At 46.3% G+C, this 23069-nt stretch overlaps 2 protein-coding genes across 2 annotated transcripts; both read right to left on the bottom strand.

Annotated features, from left to right (window-relative positions):
* Window positions 1-919: 919 nt before the first annotated feature.
* LOC127033572 (signal peptide, CUB and EGF-like domain-containing protein 3) lies at window positions 920-6487 on the bottom strand. Its single transcript, XM_050921498.1, has 7 exons — window positions 6412-6487; window positions 4915-5088; window positions 4103-4258; window positions 2975-3095; window positions 2329-2546; window positions 1521-1579; window positions 920-952 (listed from the first exon to the last, which is right to left on the bottom strand). The coding sequence occupies exons 1-7, from the start codon at window positions 6485-6487 to the stop codon at window positions 920-922; spliced, it is 837 nt and encodes a 278-aa protein (XP_050777455.1).
* Window positions 6479-20086, bottom strand: LOC127033571 (laminin subunit alpha-5-like). The gene is made up of 12 exons (XM_050921497.1): window positions 20011-20086; window positions 19455-19604; window positions 16257-16472; window positions 15437-15541; window positions 14622-14766; window positions 13996-14210; window positions 13588-13716; window positions 12738-12844; window positions 11142-11241; window positions 10159-10325; window positions 8725-8822; window positions 6479-6589 (listed from the first exon to the last, which is right to left on the bottom strand). Coding segments are annotated over exons 2-12 (1419 nt in total). The 5' UTR covers window positions 19591-19604; window positions 20011-20086; the 3' UTR covers window positions 6479-6588.
* Window positions 20087-23069: the final 2983 nt, after the last annotated feature.

The following is a 23069-nucleotide window of genomic DNA, read 5'->3' as shown; positions in this document are numbered from 1 at the left end:
ACAGTGATAGGGGTCAAATAAATGCCTGGGTAGACAGACAGAAGCCACTTACCACCTGAACAGTAGCAGCTATCTCAGAGCAGTAATATGATCCTTCACTTACAGTAGATCATGGCTGCTAATCAGTGTCAAACACCTGCTCGCCAGGCTATTTCATGTCTCTGGAGTATGGGGAAGACATCTCTGGCATCAAGACCATACATTGCCTTTGTCTTTCTGTTGGGTCTTTATTTATGATATTAAGAAGTTCCTATGGTACCTCAATTTACTGAGGCACACCCACACATTTCATTCATGACTCTGGCACTGACCATGTGGGCAACGTGGTAACAAGTGTCAGCAGCTTTTTACGGGGTTTAAACCCCAAGGGGGCAGAGGAAGTGTGACTGGCCCAAGGTGGTAGAAAAGAGAAACTGGATGAAGCTGAGCCAAGGAAACCAATATTATACCAAGAAACCCTTCTGAATGGTGAAATGTCTGAGCCTGGAAGAGACACCCAAGGGAAGTGTTGGAAGACATATCACTTGAGACATGTCAAACTAGGTTGGACATATACCCTACAGAGAACCTTCCTACACTGGTCAAAGAAAATGGGCTAATGATCTAATGTGATTATTTGCAGTTATAACAGGATAGATCCTGGAATGTCTGTTAAGGCAAATCTACAGGAAATGAACCTGGGAAGAGCATCTACTCTCACTTGCCTGCTACTCCACCTCCTCTTCCCCAAACACCAAACAACACTGATGAAGACTCATACCACTGCAGAAATATCCGGCCGGGCAGGGCTGACAGTCTGTTGAGTGCCATTTCCCATCGTGTGGGTTGAGGCTTCCAGCAGCACATGGGATTGGGGACTCCGTGCCTTTGGGGCAGTATGATCCAGGTGGACAGCGTTTCTGGTCTGGCCGTGTGGATTTCATATCACAGTAATAGCCATCATGACAGGTTCCTGCAAAGCAGAGAATTTCAGGAGCAAGACTAAGAAACGTGAATCTCAGAACTGTCAGTGGGTTGGTGGCTTAGCTGGTCTTGTCTAGAGGGTTTTGGTCTAGAAATCCAGCTATTAAATTCACAAGGATTTTTGAGATTTCTGTCTCTTCCAGCTTTTAGTCTGTTTGGGGATCTTGCAAGTTTAGTTCCCATTTGATCCAAGCTGGAACAGGATTCAGAACTTCACTCTCCCCAGCATCTTGGTGCCCCACAAATTGTAATGGGCCAATGACAGCCAGACCCATCCCTAGGTTAGCTACCAATTGGTGATGCTGTGGAATAAAAACAATGGCATGAATCTCATACATACACATCCATGATGTGTACTACTCACCTGAAACGCTGGTCAACCCTTCTCCTTGGCAGAACTTTCCCCCAGGGCAGGGCAGACAAGCATTGTGGGATGCCATCCCAGATTGGGGTAGAAAGGTACCAGTGGGACATGGCACTGGGCTGCTGCTACCCAGTGGGCAGAAGTGTCCTGCTGGGCACAAGTCTCCAGTTTCATCTTTAACAGGATTAGGTACACGTGCCTTCAAAATGCAGTAATACCTGGGCAAACAAGGGCCACTCGGGGTCAAGAGACCTGGTGTAGAGGAGGATAAAAACAAAAAAAGCAGAGGCGTTATGTAGTTCACAAGCTCAGGGCTGCAAAAAATGGCCAAGCCATGGCATCTAGATTAATTCAGTGTCTAATGCCCCATGCAGCACTCTCCTGCTCCTACCCCACATGGTGATTTATCCACAGAGGCATTTAGAGATGGGGCTAACAAAGAACCTAACATCCACCTTATCAAGGAGAGAGAATACAGGATAAATTAATCCAAGATCCAAACCACCTCTGGTTCAGGATTTGTAATCCTTCACCAACTGGGTTTGGCCAATCCAAAACCATCTTTGTCTTTGCCCATCTCTGTCTAGCTTGCAGAGATGAAGGTTTTATAATGACATTGGGATCATCTATATCTAGAGCACTTTTCATCTCCAAAAATCTCCCAAAAGACTGTGCAGAGATGGCTTCACCCACTGCTGAAATGTGGCCACTTCTGGGGTGAAGAACAACAGTCATTTACCAGGACACAGCATCACAACACAACAGTGCAGGACAGTGACTAAAGAAGGGTAAGTATATTCAATGTGCAAACAGGTGTCCCAGTTCAAACGAGCTAATCAGGGGGTTAGTTTCTAAGGTCACATTCCCTGTTGAGGTTTCTCTCTCATGCATGAAATCAAGACCTACTGTCTTAGTTCCAATTCAATTGGACCTTCCAAGACAAAATGCAGGATCTTCCCAGCCTGAACAGGGAAGCTAATCTCCACCTGTCTGCTCCTTACCTGCATCTGCACAGAATTTTCCCCCAGGGCAAGGTCTGCAGTCCTTGGAATTGCTCAGCCCAGTCTGGTTACTGAAGGTGCCCTCGGGGCATGGGTACTGCTTGGCAGCTTTAGTTCCTGAGAGGCAGTAGTATCCAGCCGGGCAATCTGCTGGCTTGATCGTTCCATGTGAAAAGGTCTCCTTGTGATCTTGGATTTGGACTTCTGGGCCACAGAACCTACCAATAAAAGGCCAAATTGAAATTAACCTGTCACAGCCCACAATTCTGCCAGGATAAAGAAGGGCCATTCTCCATGCAACACTTGTAGTCTGTGACTGCAAGACAAGGCAATGTGGAATGCTCCTCAGGAAACAAATGATGGACTCAGATGAAACCTGTCTGGGGGAAGCTATTATCTTTGGGAGCATTTTGCACCTCTTTGGAGACATGTCTACAGGATGACAACTCTGTGATGAAGGGCTTACAATACAGAAATTGATATAATGAGAAGGAAGGAGATACAAGGACATGATCAAGAAGACCAGCCATGTATATCAAAGGATATAACAGAGAAGCCCAAGGCAAATCATCAAGAGGGGAATTCATATGCTAATTCCCAGTAGAAGAACCAGGATACTGGAGCAGGCTAAATGCATTCCACTTACCTTCCTGCTGGGCACGTCTTGCACAGGCTTTGACCAGTCTGGTCCTGGTATTTGCCAGAGGGACAGGGTTTGGGCTCTGGGCTGCCTGCTGGGCAATAGTGACCAACAGGACATATATAATCTATAAAGAAGAGAATGGATTGGATTAATGTTGAGACTGTGCATAACTCCTGAGTGCTGCTGTTTAGAGCTGTAATGGCCAGCTGTACTAAGGGACAGTGTCAAAGGGAAAGAACTCACAGATTTAATACCATGAATATTTCATAAGGAACTGAAGAAAAACTGGGGTATGTTAACAGCTTTATCAGATGCATCCAGCCAGGCTGGAGGCCTACAAGGGGCTCAGTAAGGAACAACTCCAGGGGCCATTGAAATTCCTCCTCTGACTTCACTGGGTGTGGAGTATACCTGAAAGCAGGGGTTCTTGAATTGGTGGTCAGGACCCCTCAGGGGGTCATGAAGTTATTACATGGGGGGTCACGAGCTGTTAGCCTCCACCCCAAACCCTGTTTTGCTGCCAGCATTTATAATGGTGTTAAATTAAAAAAACACTTTTTTAATATTTTTCTCGGGGTGGGGGAATCACACTCAGAGGCTTGCTATGTGAAAGAGGTCACCAGTAAAAAAGTTTGAGAGCCACTGCCCTAAAGCTCCCAAAGCCCGTCTTGACCCACAATGGGCCTTATGAAAAACTTGATATGGATTCTTCAGGGATTTCCTCTGTTTCATTTTTTCCAGTCCAAGAACACAAAGGGATAATATTTGCATAATTATAGCCATGGGTAGGGTAAGGTCTTTGAGGGGTCAGGACTGCCTCTTTGTTCTGGTTTGTCAGGCATCTAGCACAAAGGGGTCCTGGTCCACAACTGGGGCTGCAAAGTGCTACCACAATAGAAATAACAATGAACAAACTGGACAACCATACAGATTCACCTCCAGCTCAGCTCAATAACTGGTGATAGAACTTAGGTGGCTTTATCAGAACTGTTCACAGCTCCCCTGTTTGGCTAAGCTGGGTGCAGCTCTTAAAGGAACATACCTCATAGTAACTAGCAATTTGGGAACATTTCTGTTATTGCTACTTTCACTCATTTCTCTATGAGAAGGGTCATCCTAGAACTTTCCTACCTGGATTAAGGCCTGATACAGACCCCTCTGGGCAAAACCAGCCTTCCTTACATCTCCCCTCTGGTGTACTTTGACCTCGGTGGGAGCAGAACCATCCTGCTAAACAGGGCTGGCAATCTTGTGCTGATTGGCCACCCTGATGGGCCAAAAAAGAGCCTAGAAAAGAAAAAAAAATCCATACTAACTTTCTCCCAGCATCCTGGACATGCCTGGATATCCCTGTGGGAGGAGCGCTGAAAAGCTGGAAGGAGAGCTCTCAGCAAGTCTAGTCCCAGCCTCTCTGGCCAGGAGATGCTGAAGCGAATAGTGTATGAACACTGGCTGTGGTGGATCTCACAGATAGTGCAGTCCCAGTCTTCACTGTGATGTGATGGTTTGGGAGGTGGCATTTGAGAGCTAGTTGCTGGGTAGTTCATATCCATTCTGGTCCTACCTAAGGCAGAGTAGCTCTGGTTTACAGTATCTACATGCCAATACCAGGAAATTAGCAATCCAAAAAGTGTTCCTCTTTCCCCCTCCCTTTGCCATAATCCTTATGCATTTCAATGAAGATGTGAAAGACCAGTTCCCATCGTTTGTAGGGAACGGAACTGAAATGGAGGATTTTAAATGTTTCAACACCCCATTGCTCCTCATTTAACAGCCTCAGAGTGAAAGCTAAGATCCCGTGCTGACAGAAGCTGCCCCTTAGGCACTGTTGGGGTATGCTTCAGTGCCACACAGCAAGGGGCTTTAAAACAATGTCAGGAACTCATCCCATGAGGCATCAGGCAAAAGAAAGAAGGGCACCCAGCAGCTGCTGTCTGATCTACCTGGGGGACATGGAGATGGAGAAGAACTTCCTTGGGGACACACGTAGCCTGGAGGACAAATATTTCCCACTGCCCCATCTGTTGGGTTGGGGAGCGTGGACCCCCCAATGCAGTAAAAGCCAGCATCACAGGGACCAGATGGCGCAGCCAGCTCTGCAGATGCACAGTATGAGCCTAGAACAGGGAACAGAAGGGAGACCCTCATTCAGGCTCCATGTCTCTGTGCTTGTCCCACTAGAATCCCAAAGCATTTGAGCTGCAATGTCATTGCATACAGGCCATCGAAGCAACAATCAATGGGAGACAGTAGCAGTCTAGCAGTGACAGCACAAAACTGGGACAGTCAGCAGAGTTTGGCAGGGTGGGGAAGGGTTTGTGTCAAAAATTTTGTCTCTGGCAAAAAATAATATATCCTCTCCTACCTGGGGTACAGGGAATAGGAAGGGATGAACCACCAGGACAAAATGTTCCTGCTTGGCATAGCCTGAAGGACCCACGAGGTGAAACTTCTGACCCTGCTAATGGAAAGGACGGAACTTGAGAGAGGCAAAGGAACATACAGCAGCAGAAAGAGACTCACTGTCATGTCCCAACCTCTCCTTCTCGCTAGGTACTGACAGCACATGACCTTCACCACCACAGTATGTGAAATGCACCAGATGGGTGAAAATTCCTCCCTGTGCATGTCTTCCCACAACGGAAATACCCACCCAGCCTCTTCCCAGGGAAGTGATCTACTTCTGCCAAGATCACAGACCCATTGCAAACACACATCCCCACCACAAACAAGGGTTCTTGTTTCATTTAACGTTACTGCATGTGGCAGCATCTTTTCCTCTCTTCACTCTGTCTTTTACCAGCACTGCAAAAAGACACCTCGTGGGCCCTTTTCTTCAACTGTGACTTCTTGATGCTTCTGTAATATCACCACATCTAATAATAATAATAAAGTTCCACTGCTTCTTTCAGTGCCAGAGAGTGATTACCTAGGGATATTGGCTCGCTTGATGCCGATCCGGGTGGACAAAACCATCCAGGTGTGCATGGTCCATCAGGACTCGTCAAGCCTGATTTGGAGCAGACTTTTCCAGGGGGACACAGCTGGCACTTGGAGGCATCCCTCGTGTTTAACTGCTCACTGTAGGTTCCTGGTGGACAGGGATACTGTGTGGCAAACTCCGTATTCCTTGGGCAGTAATGTCCTAGGAAGGAGATAACAGTTTCCCTAACAGTTAAGAGATGCTTGCAATGTCTCAAATTGTTGGCAAGAGTGCTGAGGTGCCCTCTCCATCAGTTTCCCCAAAAGAACTGGTCCCAGGATATGTCAATCAGTCCATGGTGTGACTCATCAGTACTATACAGGACTTCCAGCCAAGGTGGAAGTATTCAGTGAAGCCAACAGCACTTTATCTTCGTGCTGAGCCTTACAAAGAGCTGCTAGTGCCCTTATGACACTGTTCCTCACATTCCCTATGACGTAACTGCAGCTGCACTTACCTGCAGGACAGTCTGTGTAATTGCTGGAACCAGCCTTACAGTAAAAGCCTTCTGGGCACTCCAAACACAGCACCATGCCCCAGAATGGGCTGTAGCTCCCTGCAGGGCATGGCTGTGCTCTGCTGCTCCCCACTGTGCAGTAGTGTCCTGGGGGACATGGCCCGCCACTGCTTGTGGTCTGTGAAGACAAAGTGCCATTGTTAAGAACATAAGAACATAAGAACGGCAGTACCGGGTCAGACCAAAGGTCCATCTAGCCCAGTATCTGTCTACCGACAGTGGCCAATGTCAGGTGCCCCAGAGGGAGTGAAGCTAACAGGCAATGATCAAGTGATCTCTCTCCTGCCATCCATCTCCATCCTCCGATGAACAGAGTCTAGGGACACCATTATTTACCCTTCCTGGCTAATAGCCATTTATGGACCTAGCCACCACGAATTTATCCAGTTCCCTTTTAAACATTGTTATGGTCCCACCCTTCCTAACCTCCTCAGGTAAGGAGTTCCACAAGTTGACTGTGCACTGCGTGAAGAAGAACTTCCTTTTATTTGTTTTAAACCTACTACCTATTAATCTCATTTGGTGACCCCTAGTTCTTGTATTATGGGAATAAGTAAATAACTTTTCCTTATCCACTTTCTCTACATCTGTTACAAAAGATGTTCCCACTAATCTCACTGTGGCCCAGAGATCCTCAAATGTCTTTAGTCTCCTAACTTCCACTGATTTCAATGGAAGTTAAGATACTAAATACCTGTGTGGATCTGGGCCTATCTGCAACTTCAGAAGAAATGTATCTTGCAGCAAGAACACATCAAATCCTAATGGGGAGGACTGACAAAGTGATGGAAAATGCTTTGTTCATCATTCACCTCTGGCCAATCCCTCCTGCTGTAATCCCGTCATAGCTCAGTGGTTTGCACAGTGGCCTGCTAAACCCAGGGTTGTGAATTCAATCCTTGAGGGGCCATTTAGGGATCTGGGGCAAAAATCTATCTGGGGATTGGTCTTGCTCTGAGTAGGAGGTTGGACTAGATGACCTCCTGAGGTCCCTTCCAACCCTGATATTCTATTAAAAATGGGCAGGGGAGCTGCTTGAGAGGCTGCCAAGGAAAACCCAGGTTTGCTGTAAGAAGTGTTGCTGTTAATTTGGTAGGTAGTCCTCCCTGTCTTTCAGAGTCAGCCTGGTGCTGCGCTGCTGGGGTAGGGGAAAGGTACTGAGACATGAAAACAAGATTCTGAGCCCCTGCAGTTTTTAAGTTCACAAGGCATTTTGTGTAAGAGCCATGTCAATAGATGCAGTGTCCTGGACACATTCACGTTCTGTGGACCTCTGTAATGCCAGTTGGAAATGGCATTCTTTTTCACTTCTCACGTTGTGTAGTGCTGCTGTGTGCTGGTAAGAGGATCATGAATTCCACCCCAGAGGAGGATATATGTCAGCTTTGGGTGTATAACTGCTGTTCATAGTTTGCAATGTTCTAGGATTCTTGGGAATGAAAGGTAATTTTTTTATTCACTCATCTCTGTCCACATATCATAAGAGGACGAATGGGAATGAGGTAGCATGGATATGAAAAGTCTGAACTATTATGGACATGTTTTACACCTAGAATAGAGAAGAGGTTTGGTATGTTTGGTGTCTCTAGACTCCTTCAGCCTTAACAAACAAGATGCATATGTCAGGGAAAGGAAATTATGCAAACAGTCTCAGAAATACAGAGACAAATTTGTCTGACATAGAATTCTTCCCATCACACAGTAGCTTTTGGACATGGTACTGATGTTAGGGCTGACGGAACAAGCAGTCAATGTCAAGAACAAATCAAGGGGAGAGGGTTTCATGTCTGAATTGCAAATATGGATGCCTAATGCCCCCAGCAGGCAATGGGTGATGGGACTTGTATGTCAGGAAGAGAAGAACCATATAGACAGGGGTAGGCAACCTACGACACGCATGCTGAAGGTGGCATGCAAACTGATTTTCAGTGGCACTCACACTGCCCGGATCCTGGCCACAGGTCCAGGGGCTCTGCATTTTAATTTAATTTTAAATGAAGCTTCTTAAACATTTAAAAACTCTTATTTACTTTACATATAACAATAGTTTAGTTATATATTATAGACTTATAGAAAGAAACCTTCTAAAAACATTAAAATGTATTACTGGCAAGCAAAATCTTAAATTAGAGTGAATAAATGAAGACTCGACACACCACTTCTGAGAGGTTTCCGACCCCTGACATAGACATTTGGTTCTCTACATCCACAAATTCTGGGTTTCACAACGTTTATAACCCAGACACAGCTTACTATGGAAGGTCTAGGAGAAACAGCTCCTCTGGTGCAATAGAACCCAGCTTCACAGACACCAGCAGGAGATATGAGTCCAGTTCCATTGCAGAAATACCCTGAAAGAGAGAGGAGGCATGAAAGCATGTCTATGGTGTTGGGCTGACAGACTGATGGATAGCAGCAGGTGAAAACCGAAGAGTAAATGATAAAAACCAAGAGGTCTGGCTATACCCACATACATATTAAAGGAGATGTTTCCTTTCAGAATAGCTCTAACACAGAACATACCTCACATGCCTAGAGAGATAGCATGTATTGCACTACCAACACACTCCAACCCAAACCATTCTGTGGGGGAAAGAGAGAGTCAGCCTCTGACACTGCAAAACACCAGAAAGACCTTCTCCTGGGGTGAGAAGTGGGAGACTTTATCCTCTCTGTGCTCCTTTTTACCTACGTATCCCTGAAAGAGCAGTCACCCACTGTTACATGCTTTAATGCCGCCCAGTTTCTCAGAGGGCTTCATGAATGCAATAGTCTGGTTAGAACCTCCTTGCTCCATCTCCCATTACTGTACCTGCATCACAGAGGAGGCAGTCTCCCATCTCAGTATTCCGGGTAGAATTGCTATAATAACCAAGAGGGCACGGATGTGGAAGAGCAGATCCCTTAGGGCAGTAATTTCCCACCGGGCATATGTTCCCCACCAGACCCCTGGTAGGTGTTGGGGTGGCAATCCCTGCACTGCAGTAATACCCAGCTGAACAAGGTCCTGTGACATGTGACTGTCCTGCGAATGCACAGTAATGACCTGAAAGAGCAGTGCATTGGAATCAGTATTAGCAAATGGTAACAGGGGGTATTTAAAAGAAAGTGTTGGATATTTATACAAATAAGAAAAGCAACCGCATTAAAGTGAGGTTCAAAAGCTTTAAGGGATATCAGCCTTCATGACTCAGGCCATAAGTCAGTCAGCAGATGAGGTCTAGTGATCAGACTAACTAAATTGTAAATTCCCTTTGTCATTTTCTAGGCATGTAAAGCACCAGGCACATATATGCTTCTGTGTAAATGGATTATAAATTAATGACAAAGTTCCCCCTTCCATATATTAGCATTGTACATAAAGGTCCACTATTGGGCAAAAAGGTAATGCCTCCCTCTGAAGTATTTGGCATTGGTCACTACTGGAGACAGGACATCCGAGTAAATGGGTCTTTCCTAGGCTGGTCATTTTTAAGGGTGTGGCTTCCTCACATTCAGTCCAGTTCTCCATGCAGCTGAGCGTGGCTCTGTCTCAAACTTCAACAAGTGACCTAATGGCAAAGAGCTTCATAACCCATTATCAATCCCCTGAGCCACTCAAACCACGGCTGAAGTTCAAGCATTTTTGAAACTCACTTGCACACATTGTTCCAATGCCATTCAGGGTGATGTTGATTAGGATCCTACCTGGATCACAAGGGATACAGTGAGAAACATGACTGCTGCCGATCTGTGGGTTGTAAGTCCCCCTGGGGCATGGGTATTGAGTCGCTGAAGCTGTACCAGGGGGGCAGTAATGGCCAGCTGGACATTCACTCCCAGCAAGAGAAGAGGAATTCTTAGGACAGAAGAACCTGCACCCATAAGAGGAAAGAACAGAGGAGGAAAGTTAAAACTCTTAGGCCAACACTTCATCCATACGCACACTGATGACTCTGTGAAGTGAATGGCTTGTCCTTGTGCATGTGCACTGTACTGAATGGGTAATATAGCAGACCTGCTCATGAATATAAATACCTTCTCTTAAGTGTTTCCTCATCCTGAATGCATGAAGTGTACTGACTACAATGGCATAATTGCCAAAGGCATAGGAACATAATAGTCTTCGCTTCAGCCATACTACACTAGGGCTGTGATTTCATCAGGTCCGAAATGTTAAGCAAGGCCAAACCTGGTCATTACTTGGATGGGAGTCCTCCAAGGACAAGCCAGGTGCAGCAAGAAGTGGTATGGGTGGCACCCTGGGACAGGAATAGACCAATATCTCAGCATGGTGCTAGCAGACATTGTTTATTGGAAGAAACATGAAAGTGAAGTCCTTCATCACCTAGGGCCATGGACTTTTCAATTATTTTTTTTGTTGGCGCAACCATTGGTGGTACTGGTGGTTTTCTGGCCAGCAGCCAGTTTCAGTTACCTTCTGCTCTAAATCCTACCACTCTACAGGAAATTAGCTCACCTAATTTCCACTGCTAATCATTTGTGTAGTGTTGCTAGGCAGCTGTTACAGTTGCTGTGCTCCTTTTCAGAGATGGGTGCACTTCAGTGGGAGGGCAAGTCATTCTGGTCTGCCACATATTGTACTGCTGAAAGGTTGCTGGGAACCCATAATTACGGCAATGGTCCTTTATTTATATTGCACACAGTAATGAGCACTCTCTCATTCTTACCCTCTAGCACAGAGAAGGCAGCTGGCTTGCCTTTGTAGAGGGTTATATGACCCTGCTGGACAAGCCAATGGAATGGATGTGCCCCTGGGGCAAAAATGTCCTGAAAAAGAAGGAATAAGGCAGAATCGGCAAACTCTTTCAAGGTCAGAACTAGGGGGCAAATTCTACCCGTGACTTACCATATACTGAAACAGGCAATGCACAAAACCCTCAGGTTTTGAGAAACTCTAAGAATAGTGATGTCTCAGAGCTCCTTGCAGCCTGCTAGGAGTTCTCTTCTTGATCTGCTGAACTCCCAGAGTCTCCTGTGGAATTTGCTTGGATAATTCTTACTCAACAAGTTAGTTACTATTCACCAGTTAGCTTGATGTGAACCAAGAGCTGCAAACAATCTACCTGTGGGACAGGGGCCTCCGGTCTTGTCCAGGATGGGAACATTGGCAACGGTGGACCCCAGTGTGCAGTAGAACCCTTCTCTGCATTGCCCTGTAGGGGTCTGGAGGCCAGTGGAGTTGCAGTAATGTCCAGGTAGACAGGGGGAGCACTGGGTCTGTGAGAAATCAATGGGAACATCCACATTCTCACTTCTGGAAGGAAGGAACACTGCATAAAGGGATCTGGGGGTCATAGTGGATCACCATCTAAATAGGAGTGTAACACTGCTGCAAAAAAAGCAAATATTCAGGAATGTATCACCAGGAGTGTTGTAAGCAAGACATGAGAAGTAATTCTTCCACTTTACTGCACACTGATTAGGCCTCAACTGGAGTATTGTGTCCAGCTCTGGGCACAACATTTCAGGAAAGACGTGGACAAACTGGAGAAAGTCCAGAGAAGAGCCAAAAAAGTGATTAAAGGTCTAGAAAAAATGACCTATGAGGGAAGATTGAAAAAAGCTGGGTTTGTTGTGTCTGGAGAAGAGAAGACTCAGAGTGGACATGATGACAGTTTTCAAGTACATAAAAGGTTGTTACTAGGAGGTGGGAGAAAAATTGTTCTCCTTAACCTCTGAGGATAGGACAAGAAGCAATGGGCTTAAATTGCAGCAAGGGCAGTTTAGGTTGAACTTTAGGAAAAGCTTCCTAACTGTCAGGGTGGTTAAGCACTGGAATAAATTGCCCAGGGAGGTTGTGGAATCTCCATCATTAGAGACTTTTAAGAGCAGGTTAAACAAACACCTGTCAGGGATGTTCTAGACAATACACAGTCCTGCGATGAGTGCAGGGTACTGGACTAGATGACCTTTCGAGGTCCCTTCTGGTCCTATGATTTATATGAATCCTGCCATTGCCACTGATTCACTGTGGGACCTCAGGCAAGTCATCTCATCTCGCTGAGCTTAAGTTCCTCATCTGTGGCAATGGCAGTAACTTTCCCATCTCATAGGGATGCTGAGAGGCTCAGTAAAGTGCTTTGATAGCCTCAGACTCCAACTCTGGGATATTACTTTTTCCGTGTTCTTCTAAGGAAGGATTCAGGGGATTATAAGCATTTAAACAGTCGTCATATGTCTTCTCAGGCAGAGAAGCACTAGGCGGAGTTCAGCTCTCTAAGTGCACAAGCACCATTGCTAGTTCACCCTGTGCGTTTTCCTACCTCTGAGCTCAATTTGATCCTTGTGCTGAAGGTTCCCACAGGACAATGCTTGGGGACAGCAGTGCCCTTTGGACAGTAGTGGCCCGGAGGACAAGGGCCAGCCTGACCTGCAATCCACAAGCGAGAAAGGCGTTCTGCTGATTAAAGGTTATGGATGGAAATGCATATAAAAGGCATTCATTGATCTTATAATAGCCATGGTCTATTCAAGCCAGCAGCAATTCATCTGTAGATTTTCCACAACTCCTTAATTCCCTCCCACTTGGGACAATGCTGAGCTACCACACAAGGTCATTTGGCCATTGTGGCCTCATATCTAGAAAATATGAGTGGGAATCTGAACTTTGCAGTTCTGTTGCTAACTCAGGGAGTGAGTGTGATCTAATGATGAGCAGGGGACTGAGAGGCAGGATATCTGTGCTCTATTCCTAAATCAGGTATAGAGTGTCTAGTCATTGGAACTGGGAAACAAGACTTGGAACCCAGGAGTCCTGACCTTCAGGCTCCTCTTCTAACTATTGCTCTCTGCTGCTGAGGACAGGCTAGTTCAGCTTCTGAGTCATTTACTCACAATTCATACATTTGGGGTTCAAACAGCAAAAGAGGCTTATGAATGGGGCCAGAAAGGGGAAATCTAAACAAGTGGCTGAACCATGAGCCTGACAAGAAGTAGGCCCAAGGGCTCGACTCTGAAGTGGGCATTACCACAGGGCCACTAGACAAAAATCAACGTTGTTTTAGCAAAGGAAAAAGACAGCACCTTGGAGCCTGGCCTCTGGGTTGGGCCTGTCTGATGCCTGTGCACAGTAGTAGCCTTCCCAGCACTCTCCAGTCACTTCTGTTGCATTACGGTACAGACAGTACTTCCCTCCATCACAAGCTCTGCACCCAGTGCTGCTCTCCAGCCCTTGCTCGGGGCTGTAGGTCCCTGGTGGGCAAGGCTGCCAGTCAAGACCTGTTTCTTTGGGACAGAAGAAGCCTGAAAGAAGAGCACGGTCATATTTATGGATGGGAGAGAGACCTAAAGACGACGAATCAGTAACTGAGATCTCAGCAATGGGATCCACATGGTTTTATAGACTCACTAGGGTCGCTTGGGCTGAAATTGTTGGACTGAGTATGAAGCTGAGGGAACAGAGACAGGACTCATGCCTTGGTTGATTTTCCATGGCTCAAGGTCTCTCTTGCATACAGGGGCTTAAAGAAAGTCTTTGGAAAGCATGGAACAAACTAGGCATTTAGTGAACGTACGACTCACCTTTAGGACAAAATTGTGGCTTCTGAGGAGGGACACAGTATTTACCCTCTGGGCAGGTGTAGCACTCTTCTCCATGTGTCTGTGGCATGTAAGTGCCAGGGGAGCACAGGATGGGATTCTTGGTTCCCAGGGGACAGGAGTGTCCCATGGGGCATGGAGCTCCTGAGAGGCCATCGGTGGGTGTCGGTGTTCTGGCCCCAGCAATGCAGTAAAACCTGAAGTTGCAAGAGCAGAAACAAGAGCCATCAAACACCAACAACCTCAAGTCAAAGAAACAATCCCCCTAAGGACACAGGTGGATAACTGACTGAGCAGTGAGTGTGAGGAATGTCGAGCGCTCAACACACAAGGCTGGGGGATCCTCTTTATACCTAGGGAGGGAGCATTTCTGCAGATCCCAGGCCCTGTGTTGACAACAAAGGCACACTGACTGCAGACAGCTGTTCCCATCCAGGGTCCAAGAGAGTGTGGTCCCTTCAAGTGAGGAGTTATGGTTAATTCATGTCAGACCTGAGAATCAGAATCCAGGACATCCTAGCTCACAGCCCTAAGCTCATTCCAAGAGATGGCTGCTGCTGTCCCTCATTATAGTTTCAGAAGGGAAAGGTGTGCTGTGCTGTACCTACCCTGGGCTGCAGTGTCCTGATGGTGCTACTAGTCCAGTGCTATTGCAGTAATGTCCTCCAGGACAAGGCTGGCATCCCCACAGATTCTTATTCCCTTCGTTGCTGGACCAGGTGCCATGTGGGCACAGAGATGGAGTGGGTGTTCCTGATTAGATAAAGTGCTTCAGACTCTACTCAGTATCAACATGGGGACAAGGCAGCAGACCACACAGATGGGCATTGAAGTCAGAGTGAACTGGTCATAGACATTCAATTGGCTACGCCTGATGCAGGAGCAGAGCAAGCCCAACACAGCTTTATCCAGCTGAAGTTTATGAAGTGACTATGGGATAGCATAAGAGTATAGGCTACAGAAAAGGTGAGAGGAAGCTGGGCCAGTTAGGGCGCTAGCCTGGGACTTGTGTTCAAGTCCCTGCTTTCCCTCAAAGCTCCTGTGTGACCTTAGGCAAGTCACTTAGGGTCAGACTGAAGAATTAGGTACCTAAACACCTTTAAAAATCTGGGATTTAGTCTCTCTCTGTCTCAGTTCCCCATTTGTAAAATGAGGATAATAGCACTGCCTTACCTTATAGGTGATGATAAATACAATAAAGATTATGAGACATTCCGGTACTCTGGTAATGGGGCCATACACATATTAAGATACTTAGACCTAGCAGCTACTGCAGTTCCAGACTCTCCGAGCCTAAGCCACTGTAGGGAGCAGTGCTGGGGGAGATGGACTTCCACTGTCTCTCTGCAGGGAACAAGGCAGGGAAATTCCAGTGCATGCTTCATAGGAGTTTAGAAGAATTATGCTTAATAAATCACTGTACCTGCAAGACAATAATGCCCAGGAGGACATGGGAGCCCTGTTACTCCATCCATTGGGTCTCTTACTCGGGCACCTCCCTTGCACCAGAATCCTTCAGCGCAGTCCCCTAGAAGGCAGGATACACATTTATACATATAAACGAAGCCAAATGAAAATAATGAGGATTTAAATATGAGTTCCAGGACACAGACACAAAGTGGAAGCTTGAGTTGAAGCAGTGATAACTTTCCCCACCCTGACTCCAAGGCGCATCTCTAGGAATGCAGTCACAGTGGTTTGTACCATCTTTAGCTGCTCTGCTGAGCCAGACAGCAAAGGATTTATTGTTACACAGACACCTGTCCAGTAGGGTAAGGAATGAAACTATAAACTAATTTCAACTAGGCTACCAAATGGCTATGATCTTGGGCAGCTACAAAGCCTGGAGATATTCAAACAGGTATCCTAGAAGTTAAAGCATCTGCATCTGAGTTCCATTCTCTCCAACCATTCACACTTGCAATTTTATTTAATGAAAGGAACCCTTCCTTCTTTTTAGAATAATCTGATCAGGAAGGGAAAGGATGAGCCACTTGTTCATTTCAGCCAGATATCCCAAGGCACTTTACAAGGTAGATCTTACCCAAATTTTACAGATGGGAAAAATGAGGCACCAATAGGGGAATAACTAGATCAAACTCACAAAGTAAATCCATGCCAGAGTAAGGAATAGAACCCAGGAGTCCTGACTCCTAATCCTTTGATCTAATCATCAGGCAACAACACCCCCCACTAGACACTCAGAAAATGCTCAGACTGCCCAAGGATGAATAGCAACATACCTGTTGGGGTGGAGAGACCAGGAAACTCACAGTATTTTCCAAGTGGGCATCTCTGACATTCCTGGATACTCTTCAGCTTCTGCCTGGGACCAAAAGTACCTGGGGGACAGCTGTATTGAGTGCCCTGGTGTGTTCCGGGTGGGCAGTAAAAGCCCTGAGGGCATGGGTAAAGGGTGAAATCACTGACTGGCCCTTGGCTGCTGTCACAGTAGTAACCTGAAGGGAAGGCAGAGGAAGAAAAAACAATTTAGTTACTGGGAGATATTAGCTACTAAATGTCTACTCATTTACAGATGAGAACTGCAACAGGCTCTCCGAGGAGTTCAAAAGCTTCCAATTGGTCATTCAAGGAAGAAATCCATTACTGATCTTTAATTATTATTGCTCTCAATTCCACCACTGCTGGAAAGATAGACAGTTTTCCAACCACTGCATATTCAAAAGGGATGTCAGAAGCCACTGGTCCCAGAGCGTGAGTCACTGGCTATCACAAGAGCATTTACTGATGTCCCCAAGGGAGTTAGCTGGTCACATGGTGCTGGTTTCTCCTCCTTGCTTCCAGCTGCTATATCCCATTAAAAAAAGGTGAAAATACTCTGCACCTCTCCCTAATGTCACTGTGTCATGAAAGTCAGGGTTGCCATTGCCACAGGAATGCTCATTGATTGCCAGTGGGAGGGGAAGTGGAGTGTGAATGGGGTGGAGAAGTGATGCATGACACAGATAATGTAGTGGGGCAGGAGGGGGACAGCACAAATGAATTGCAGTTTTAAGATGTGGCCCACACCGCAAAAGCCCATGTCATAATCTATAAATTGCTGGGCCATGTTGCAGTGTCGATCCTCCCACCATGAATATGAGAAAAACTGCCCCCTTCTGTATGGCATATCAAACCAGCTCAAGAACAGGATTATATCACACACTAGCAGCTAAATAATGTTACACAATCTACATTATCAATATCTCTCCAATATCTGTCAGTGTGCTGCTCTCGAGGTGCTGCAACATAAACTAACACTGCTACCTGAGGGGAATATCTTGGTTCATGGCTCCATGTTGTGACTCTAGACACCCCTGTAGTCACATCCTACATACTACAAAATATACTGTGTGAGGTATCATTTGAAAACTACCACCATACTGGTGGTGTGTGTTAATCTTATCTGTGAAGTTATGCATTCCCTCTATGTGATGTTACTAGAACATGTTTAAGGCCATACAGCCTAGCGTAGGTAAAGGTGATAATCTGGTCTGTCCTAGACAAATTATTGTGTGAGTTTACCTCAATGTATATATTAGAGCAAAAAAAAATGCATCAAGCTAATCTGGTGGGAGGTTATCCTGCTCCTGAATTTGAGAGACCAAAAATTGGCATGGCACTTGCAACACGGGAAACTGAATCCCCACAAGGCCTTCATGACTTGTAAAATGAAAACATTCCCTTTGGGGATATAAGGAACAGAGGGAGGATCCATTTTTATTCTTCACTTTAGGAGATAAAGGAACCAAGTGATTTAATCTCTGTGATGGATCCTAGCCAGTAAAAGCTGGAAGGAGACTGTGGGTGAAAGAAACTATCTTGAACAAAGACTGTAACTTGCTAGATTAAGTTGTTGTCTTTCAGATATACGTTTTCACTTTTATTTGCTTGTAACCATTTCTACCTGTATCCCTGTTGCTTGGTACCACTTAACATATGTCCTTTGTTAGTAAACTTGTTTTATTTTTACTATAAACCAATTCAGTGCTGCATTTGAAGGGAAGGGTGTATTTATTCCTATTAAATTAATAAAATGCAATACATTGACTATTAAAAGAGCAGCAAATTTAGTATCTTCTGTGAATGCACAGAGGTAGGGACTGTGCATTGCAGAGAAGTATCTCTGAGGAGCTTGGGGGCTGGAGTTCATGGATTTTTACCTTCTAGGTGAGGTATGGGAGGACTTCACTGGTGAGGAAGACAGGCTGATGTGACAGGGAGCTGACACACAGCCTAACCTCCAGCAAAGCTCATGCATGCTGAGGCATAGCGGTAACAGTGGCTCACAGCTCTGGATATCCCCAGCATTGTGTTACAATGTATCTAAAGTTTCAAAAGGACACAACAAAAAAAATCTGATTTGGAAACTGTGATCTGTGAGCATCTTTACTTGAAACAGCAGCAGAATCAAGCCATGTGTGGGGATCACCCCATAGGGATAGGGGAAATCAGTTTGGATAAAGCTGTAGTTTTTGCTCATATGCAGAATCAAACTTGAACCCAAATATTTTTTATATAGGCTTCAGAAATGTGCTGCTAACTTTACCACTTCTGGTTTCATTTCTGAAGTACCAGTAGAGAGGCCCCTTCTAGTAGTATTTCCATGTAGGACCAGATGTTGGCTACCCAGTGAAAGCAGGTTAGAGGTGGATCAGGCCTACCAGGCAGCCCCCTAAACAGAAACCCAGACACTGGAAGGTGGTGAGAGACCACAGGCCCTTCACCCACAAAGAGACTTGTGACCAGGTAAGGAACAGAGATCTCTTGGAGGTGGTACATTGCATGGGGGCCAAGAGATAAAGTCACACATACTAGGAAAAAGGGTGGACTAAGATTCCAAATTCTTGGATATTTGTCTGGACTGAAGCCGTTCTCTAAACCTCTTAGACTCATAGACTCATAGACTCTAGGACTGGAAGGGACCTCGAGAGGTCATCGAGTCCAGTCCCCTGCCCTCATGGCAGGACCAAATACTATCTAGACCATCCCTAATAGACATTTATCTAACCTACTCTTAAATATCTCCAGAGAGGGAGATTCCACAACTTCCCTAGGCAATTTATTCCAGTGTTTAACTACCCTGACAGTTAGGAACTTTTTCCTAATGTCCAACCTAAATCTCCCTTGCTGCAGTTTAAGCCCATTGCTTCTTGTTCTATCATTGGAGGCTAAGGTGAACAAGTTTTCTCCCTCCTCCTGATGACACCCTTTTAGATACCTGAAAACCTCCTGTCTATATCCCCCATCACTGAAAGGGAACCGCCTCTGGCTTTTCACCACTGACTTGGTGAGTAACACCTTTGCTTATGCCAAGTTCCTGGCCAGTTCACACATGCTTACTCTCTGTTCCCTCTTCCCTTTGGGCTCTCACCCATCTGTGCCCCTGGAATCACTCTCGCCCTGTACTGGATGCTGCGGTTTGCTCTGACATGCCTTACCTTCCCAGCACTCTCCACTGGGGTCACTGAGGCCAGAACCTTCACAATAAAATCCAGAGGGACAAAGCTGGCACTCAGAAGCCATGCTCTGCCCTAGCAGGTTGGAAAAGGTACCAGGTGGGCAGAGCCTGGGCATTGTTGACCCTGCAGCTGAGAGAAGAAAAACAAAACATAACAAACTGACTATGAAACAGTCTAAAGGCTGCTGCTCTCAGGAAACAAGGACTGAAGGAGCCCAGACTGACACAGAAATAATAGTCAATCTTTTATAAAGCACTTTTCACCCATAGGTCTTGAAGTGCTTTACAAAGGCAGTTCAGGTTCACTAGCCTCATTTAACAGATCAGTAATCTGAGTCAGAAAGGAGAAGGGACTTGCTCAAGGCTACACAGCAGAAGAGCCAGGAATAGAAGCCAAGTCTCTGACTACTAGGCTGTGCTCTATCCACCAGTCCACTCTGCCTTCCACTATTTTGTTGCAAAATCACTGATCAGCAGGCTAAGCATTCTGTGGCTAGGCATTCCCACCCCGGGGTCAGGGCATTCCAGATACTCACTGCAGTAGGTGCCCAGGGGGCAGATATTCCCAGTAACACCATCAGTTGGTTTAGAGCTGGCTGCTCCTCCTGTGCAATAAAACCCAGCGGCACATTTCCCGCTGGGTTCAGACAGACCTGGGGGATGGAAAGGACAAAGGGGCTCAACCTGAGGCAAAACACTGTGACAGTGAGATGGAAGCAGGAGCACGTGGGTCAACAGCCTGCAAGGCAGTGGGCTCCAATCTTCCTAAAGGGGAAGCATCAGAAGAGATAGCTGAGCTCCATTCTCATACAAGAGATCTGACTGATCCCCAGGGCCCAACAAGTCATAAGCAGCTTTGTGCCCCTAAAAAGTATTAAGCTAATAACAGCTTATGTTAAACACACCAAAATGGTATTGAAAGAATAATAAAAACAGCAGGGAATAAATGAACCAAAGCCTGTATCTCCAGCCCCAGTGGAAGCAGAGAATGAAATGTGTCTGATGGGACACTCTGACCTCTTAGAGCCAAGAGGCTTGGACAATTGGGCTCAGCTTCAGGACACTTTCAAGTGCTTATCCAGACAAAATTTATGAGATTTGAACATTGCTGGCTATTACCACCGGGAGGCTCAGTGACTCACTCAAGGCCACAGAGTGACCTATGGCAGAGTCAGGAATAGATCGTAGGTCCCCGGGCTCCCTAACGGGAAGTCAGTGTAAGTACAGTGGCTGGAGGCATTGCTGAAATAGCAAACTCATTGGGAAACAGAGACAAATATTTGCACCAAAATTTTCTCCTTCAAACTGCCCCATGACACCTCAACTCCAATTTGCATGGCTATATCCTCACCTGATGCATGGCAGTAAAACCCTGGAGGGCAGAGAATGGGCTCAAGGCTGCCCTCAGGGCAGTAGAACCCAGCCATGCACTTCCCTCCGGTGGCAGTGGCTGGACACAGGCAGTTGGCATTGGTGTAATTATCCAGGTCGAAGGGCTGTGCGGTCCATGCAGCCGATACACAGAACCAGCCTGAGCAATGAACACACAAACAACATGGCTGAGAAAACAGCAGCAGCAGTGGAGCCCAAAGAGTTAGCATGGATAAACAAGGTGTATGGTACATTACCTTGGTATAATAGTGAATCCCACAGTGCACGCAACAGGCCAATGGTGCCAGGGTATAACATCACCATGGTATAATAGGGAATATGTTGTGCACGTGACAGGCTGATGGTGCAACAGCATAACACCAGCATGGTATAAAGATAAATACAACATGCATGTAACAGTGTAATGGTGCAACCATGTACCACCACCATGGCATATAATGATAAAATCTATAACAACCCCAAGATCAGTTCTTCATTGCCTGGACTAGCAGGGACTGGGAAGGCTGCAGAGAGAGTTGCTTTCAGTCTCCTGAGTGGGAAGGACCAATACCATCCAGCCACTTCAGGTGGCTTCACAGAGAGACTCTAGAAGGCACCACTTCTGGCCCATTTAGGCAAGGACCAGCCAAATAATCTTCAGGCCTTACTAAGAGGAGACCATTCTCCGTGCCCAGTATGCACACGGTGCTGCTCCTGCTGGGCTAAACTCCAAGGCTTGAATTCTCATTTGCATTGAAGATGGAGTGCTGTAAAGAGCCCTTCACATAAAGGAGGATCAGGTCTTTAAAGCCTACATGAGTTACAGTGCGAGTGCCCCTGTGTACAGAGACAGAAGAGCCATCTCAGGGCAAGAGCAATGTGTACACATGCTGGCACATTTGTTGCCATCTGTACATAAACACAGGGCATGGGGCTAGTTGGGAACCTCATAGGACCCCTCCACCCTTCAGATCATGAGGCCAAACTGACCTGGACTCACCTGCATCACACTTCCCTGACACGGCCGTTAAATTCTCCTTCCCACAGTAGTGCCCGGGGGGGCAGGGCAGGCAGCTATCCAGGCTCTGGGTCATGGGGTCAGGGTTATAATAACCCCGGGGGCAAGGAAACTCAGTGGCAAACCTTGTTGCTTAGAAATGAAGAGAGAGAGAGAGAGAGAACTTTTCCTGGTATTCATAGGACATAAATACAATTCGTGCTACAAGTTTTTACATTATAATTGAACACTGCCCCTGTTGGTGTATCTCAGCTCGCCCTGCATATGGGGTAGCTCAGACGGCAAGGCCCAGTCAGTTTCTGGACTCCGCTGAGGTTGCAGATAAGGGGGATTCAAGCTAGTTGTGTTCATGACTTGTGTGATCCAGATACTTGTTCACGAATAACTGGACTGAGACCAACTAGCTCATTTCTCAGAAGCCACTGTTGCATTTAGAACATGACTATTTTAATCTGCCCAATGGCATGTTTAGGACTACAACCCCATGTCCCAGGAGCAGGGCTTGTTTCTCACCTTTGGGGCAGTAGAAGCCAGGTGGGCAGGGGTAGGCATGGTAGCTGGTGGTGTTTTCAGGACAGTAGTAGCCAGCTGCACAAGGTGAACACGCAGCTTGCCTGGTCAGGTTGTTATAAGTTCCTGCAAGGCAGGGAAGGGGATAGCTGGTCCCTTCTGGACAGAAGTGGCTCACAGGGCAAGGGCCTCCTTTGTGCCATATGTCTGCGAGGAAGAAAGTGAAACACAGTGGAAACGAAGGCAAGAGATTGCAGCCAGACACTGGATGTTTCTCTCTTGTTGTGGCATTGATCTCATGAGGGAGATTGAGAGGATGCAGTGCCAGGTTAGAAAATTACCAGACACCATTCTCCAGGGTATCTGAGCTGTGGGAACGATCAATGCAGCAGGCACAGAGTCCTTCCTTACAATGTACTTCACAGGCAAGACTGAGCCAAGTCTTACCCAACATTTAGCCTCCCTACAATTTTCCATGAAAACGTTTTCATGCACTAGCCTCACTTGAACCAGCTTTGGAGAACATGGAAGGAGACGGAACAGCCATCGGGAGAATTGAGGTTCTAGGCCTCGGAAATTATTTCTCCTCAGATTGCATGGAGTATAAAGGCAAAGATAGGGGGAGAGTGGGATACCTCCAGTACTGGTGGAAGCCTGTAACTTAACTCTGCTGCAGTGCCCAACATACGCAGCTAT

Source organism: Gopherus flavomarginatus, chromosome 13, assembly GCF_025201925.1.
Source record: "Gopherus flavomarginatus isolate rGopFla2 chromosome 13, rGopFla2.mat.asm, whole genome shotgun sequence".
Taxonomy (NCBI): Eukaryota; Metazoa; Chordata; order Testudines; family Testudinidae; genus Gopherus; species Gopherus flavomarginatus.
Note: the sequence above shows the minus strand (reverse complement) of the source record. Positions and strands in the feature narration are given on the sequence as shown.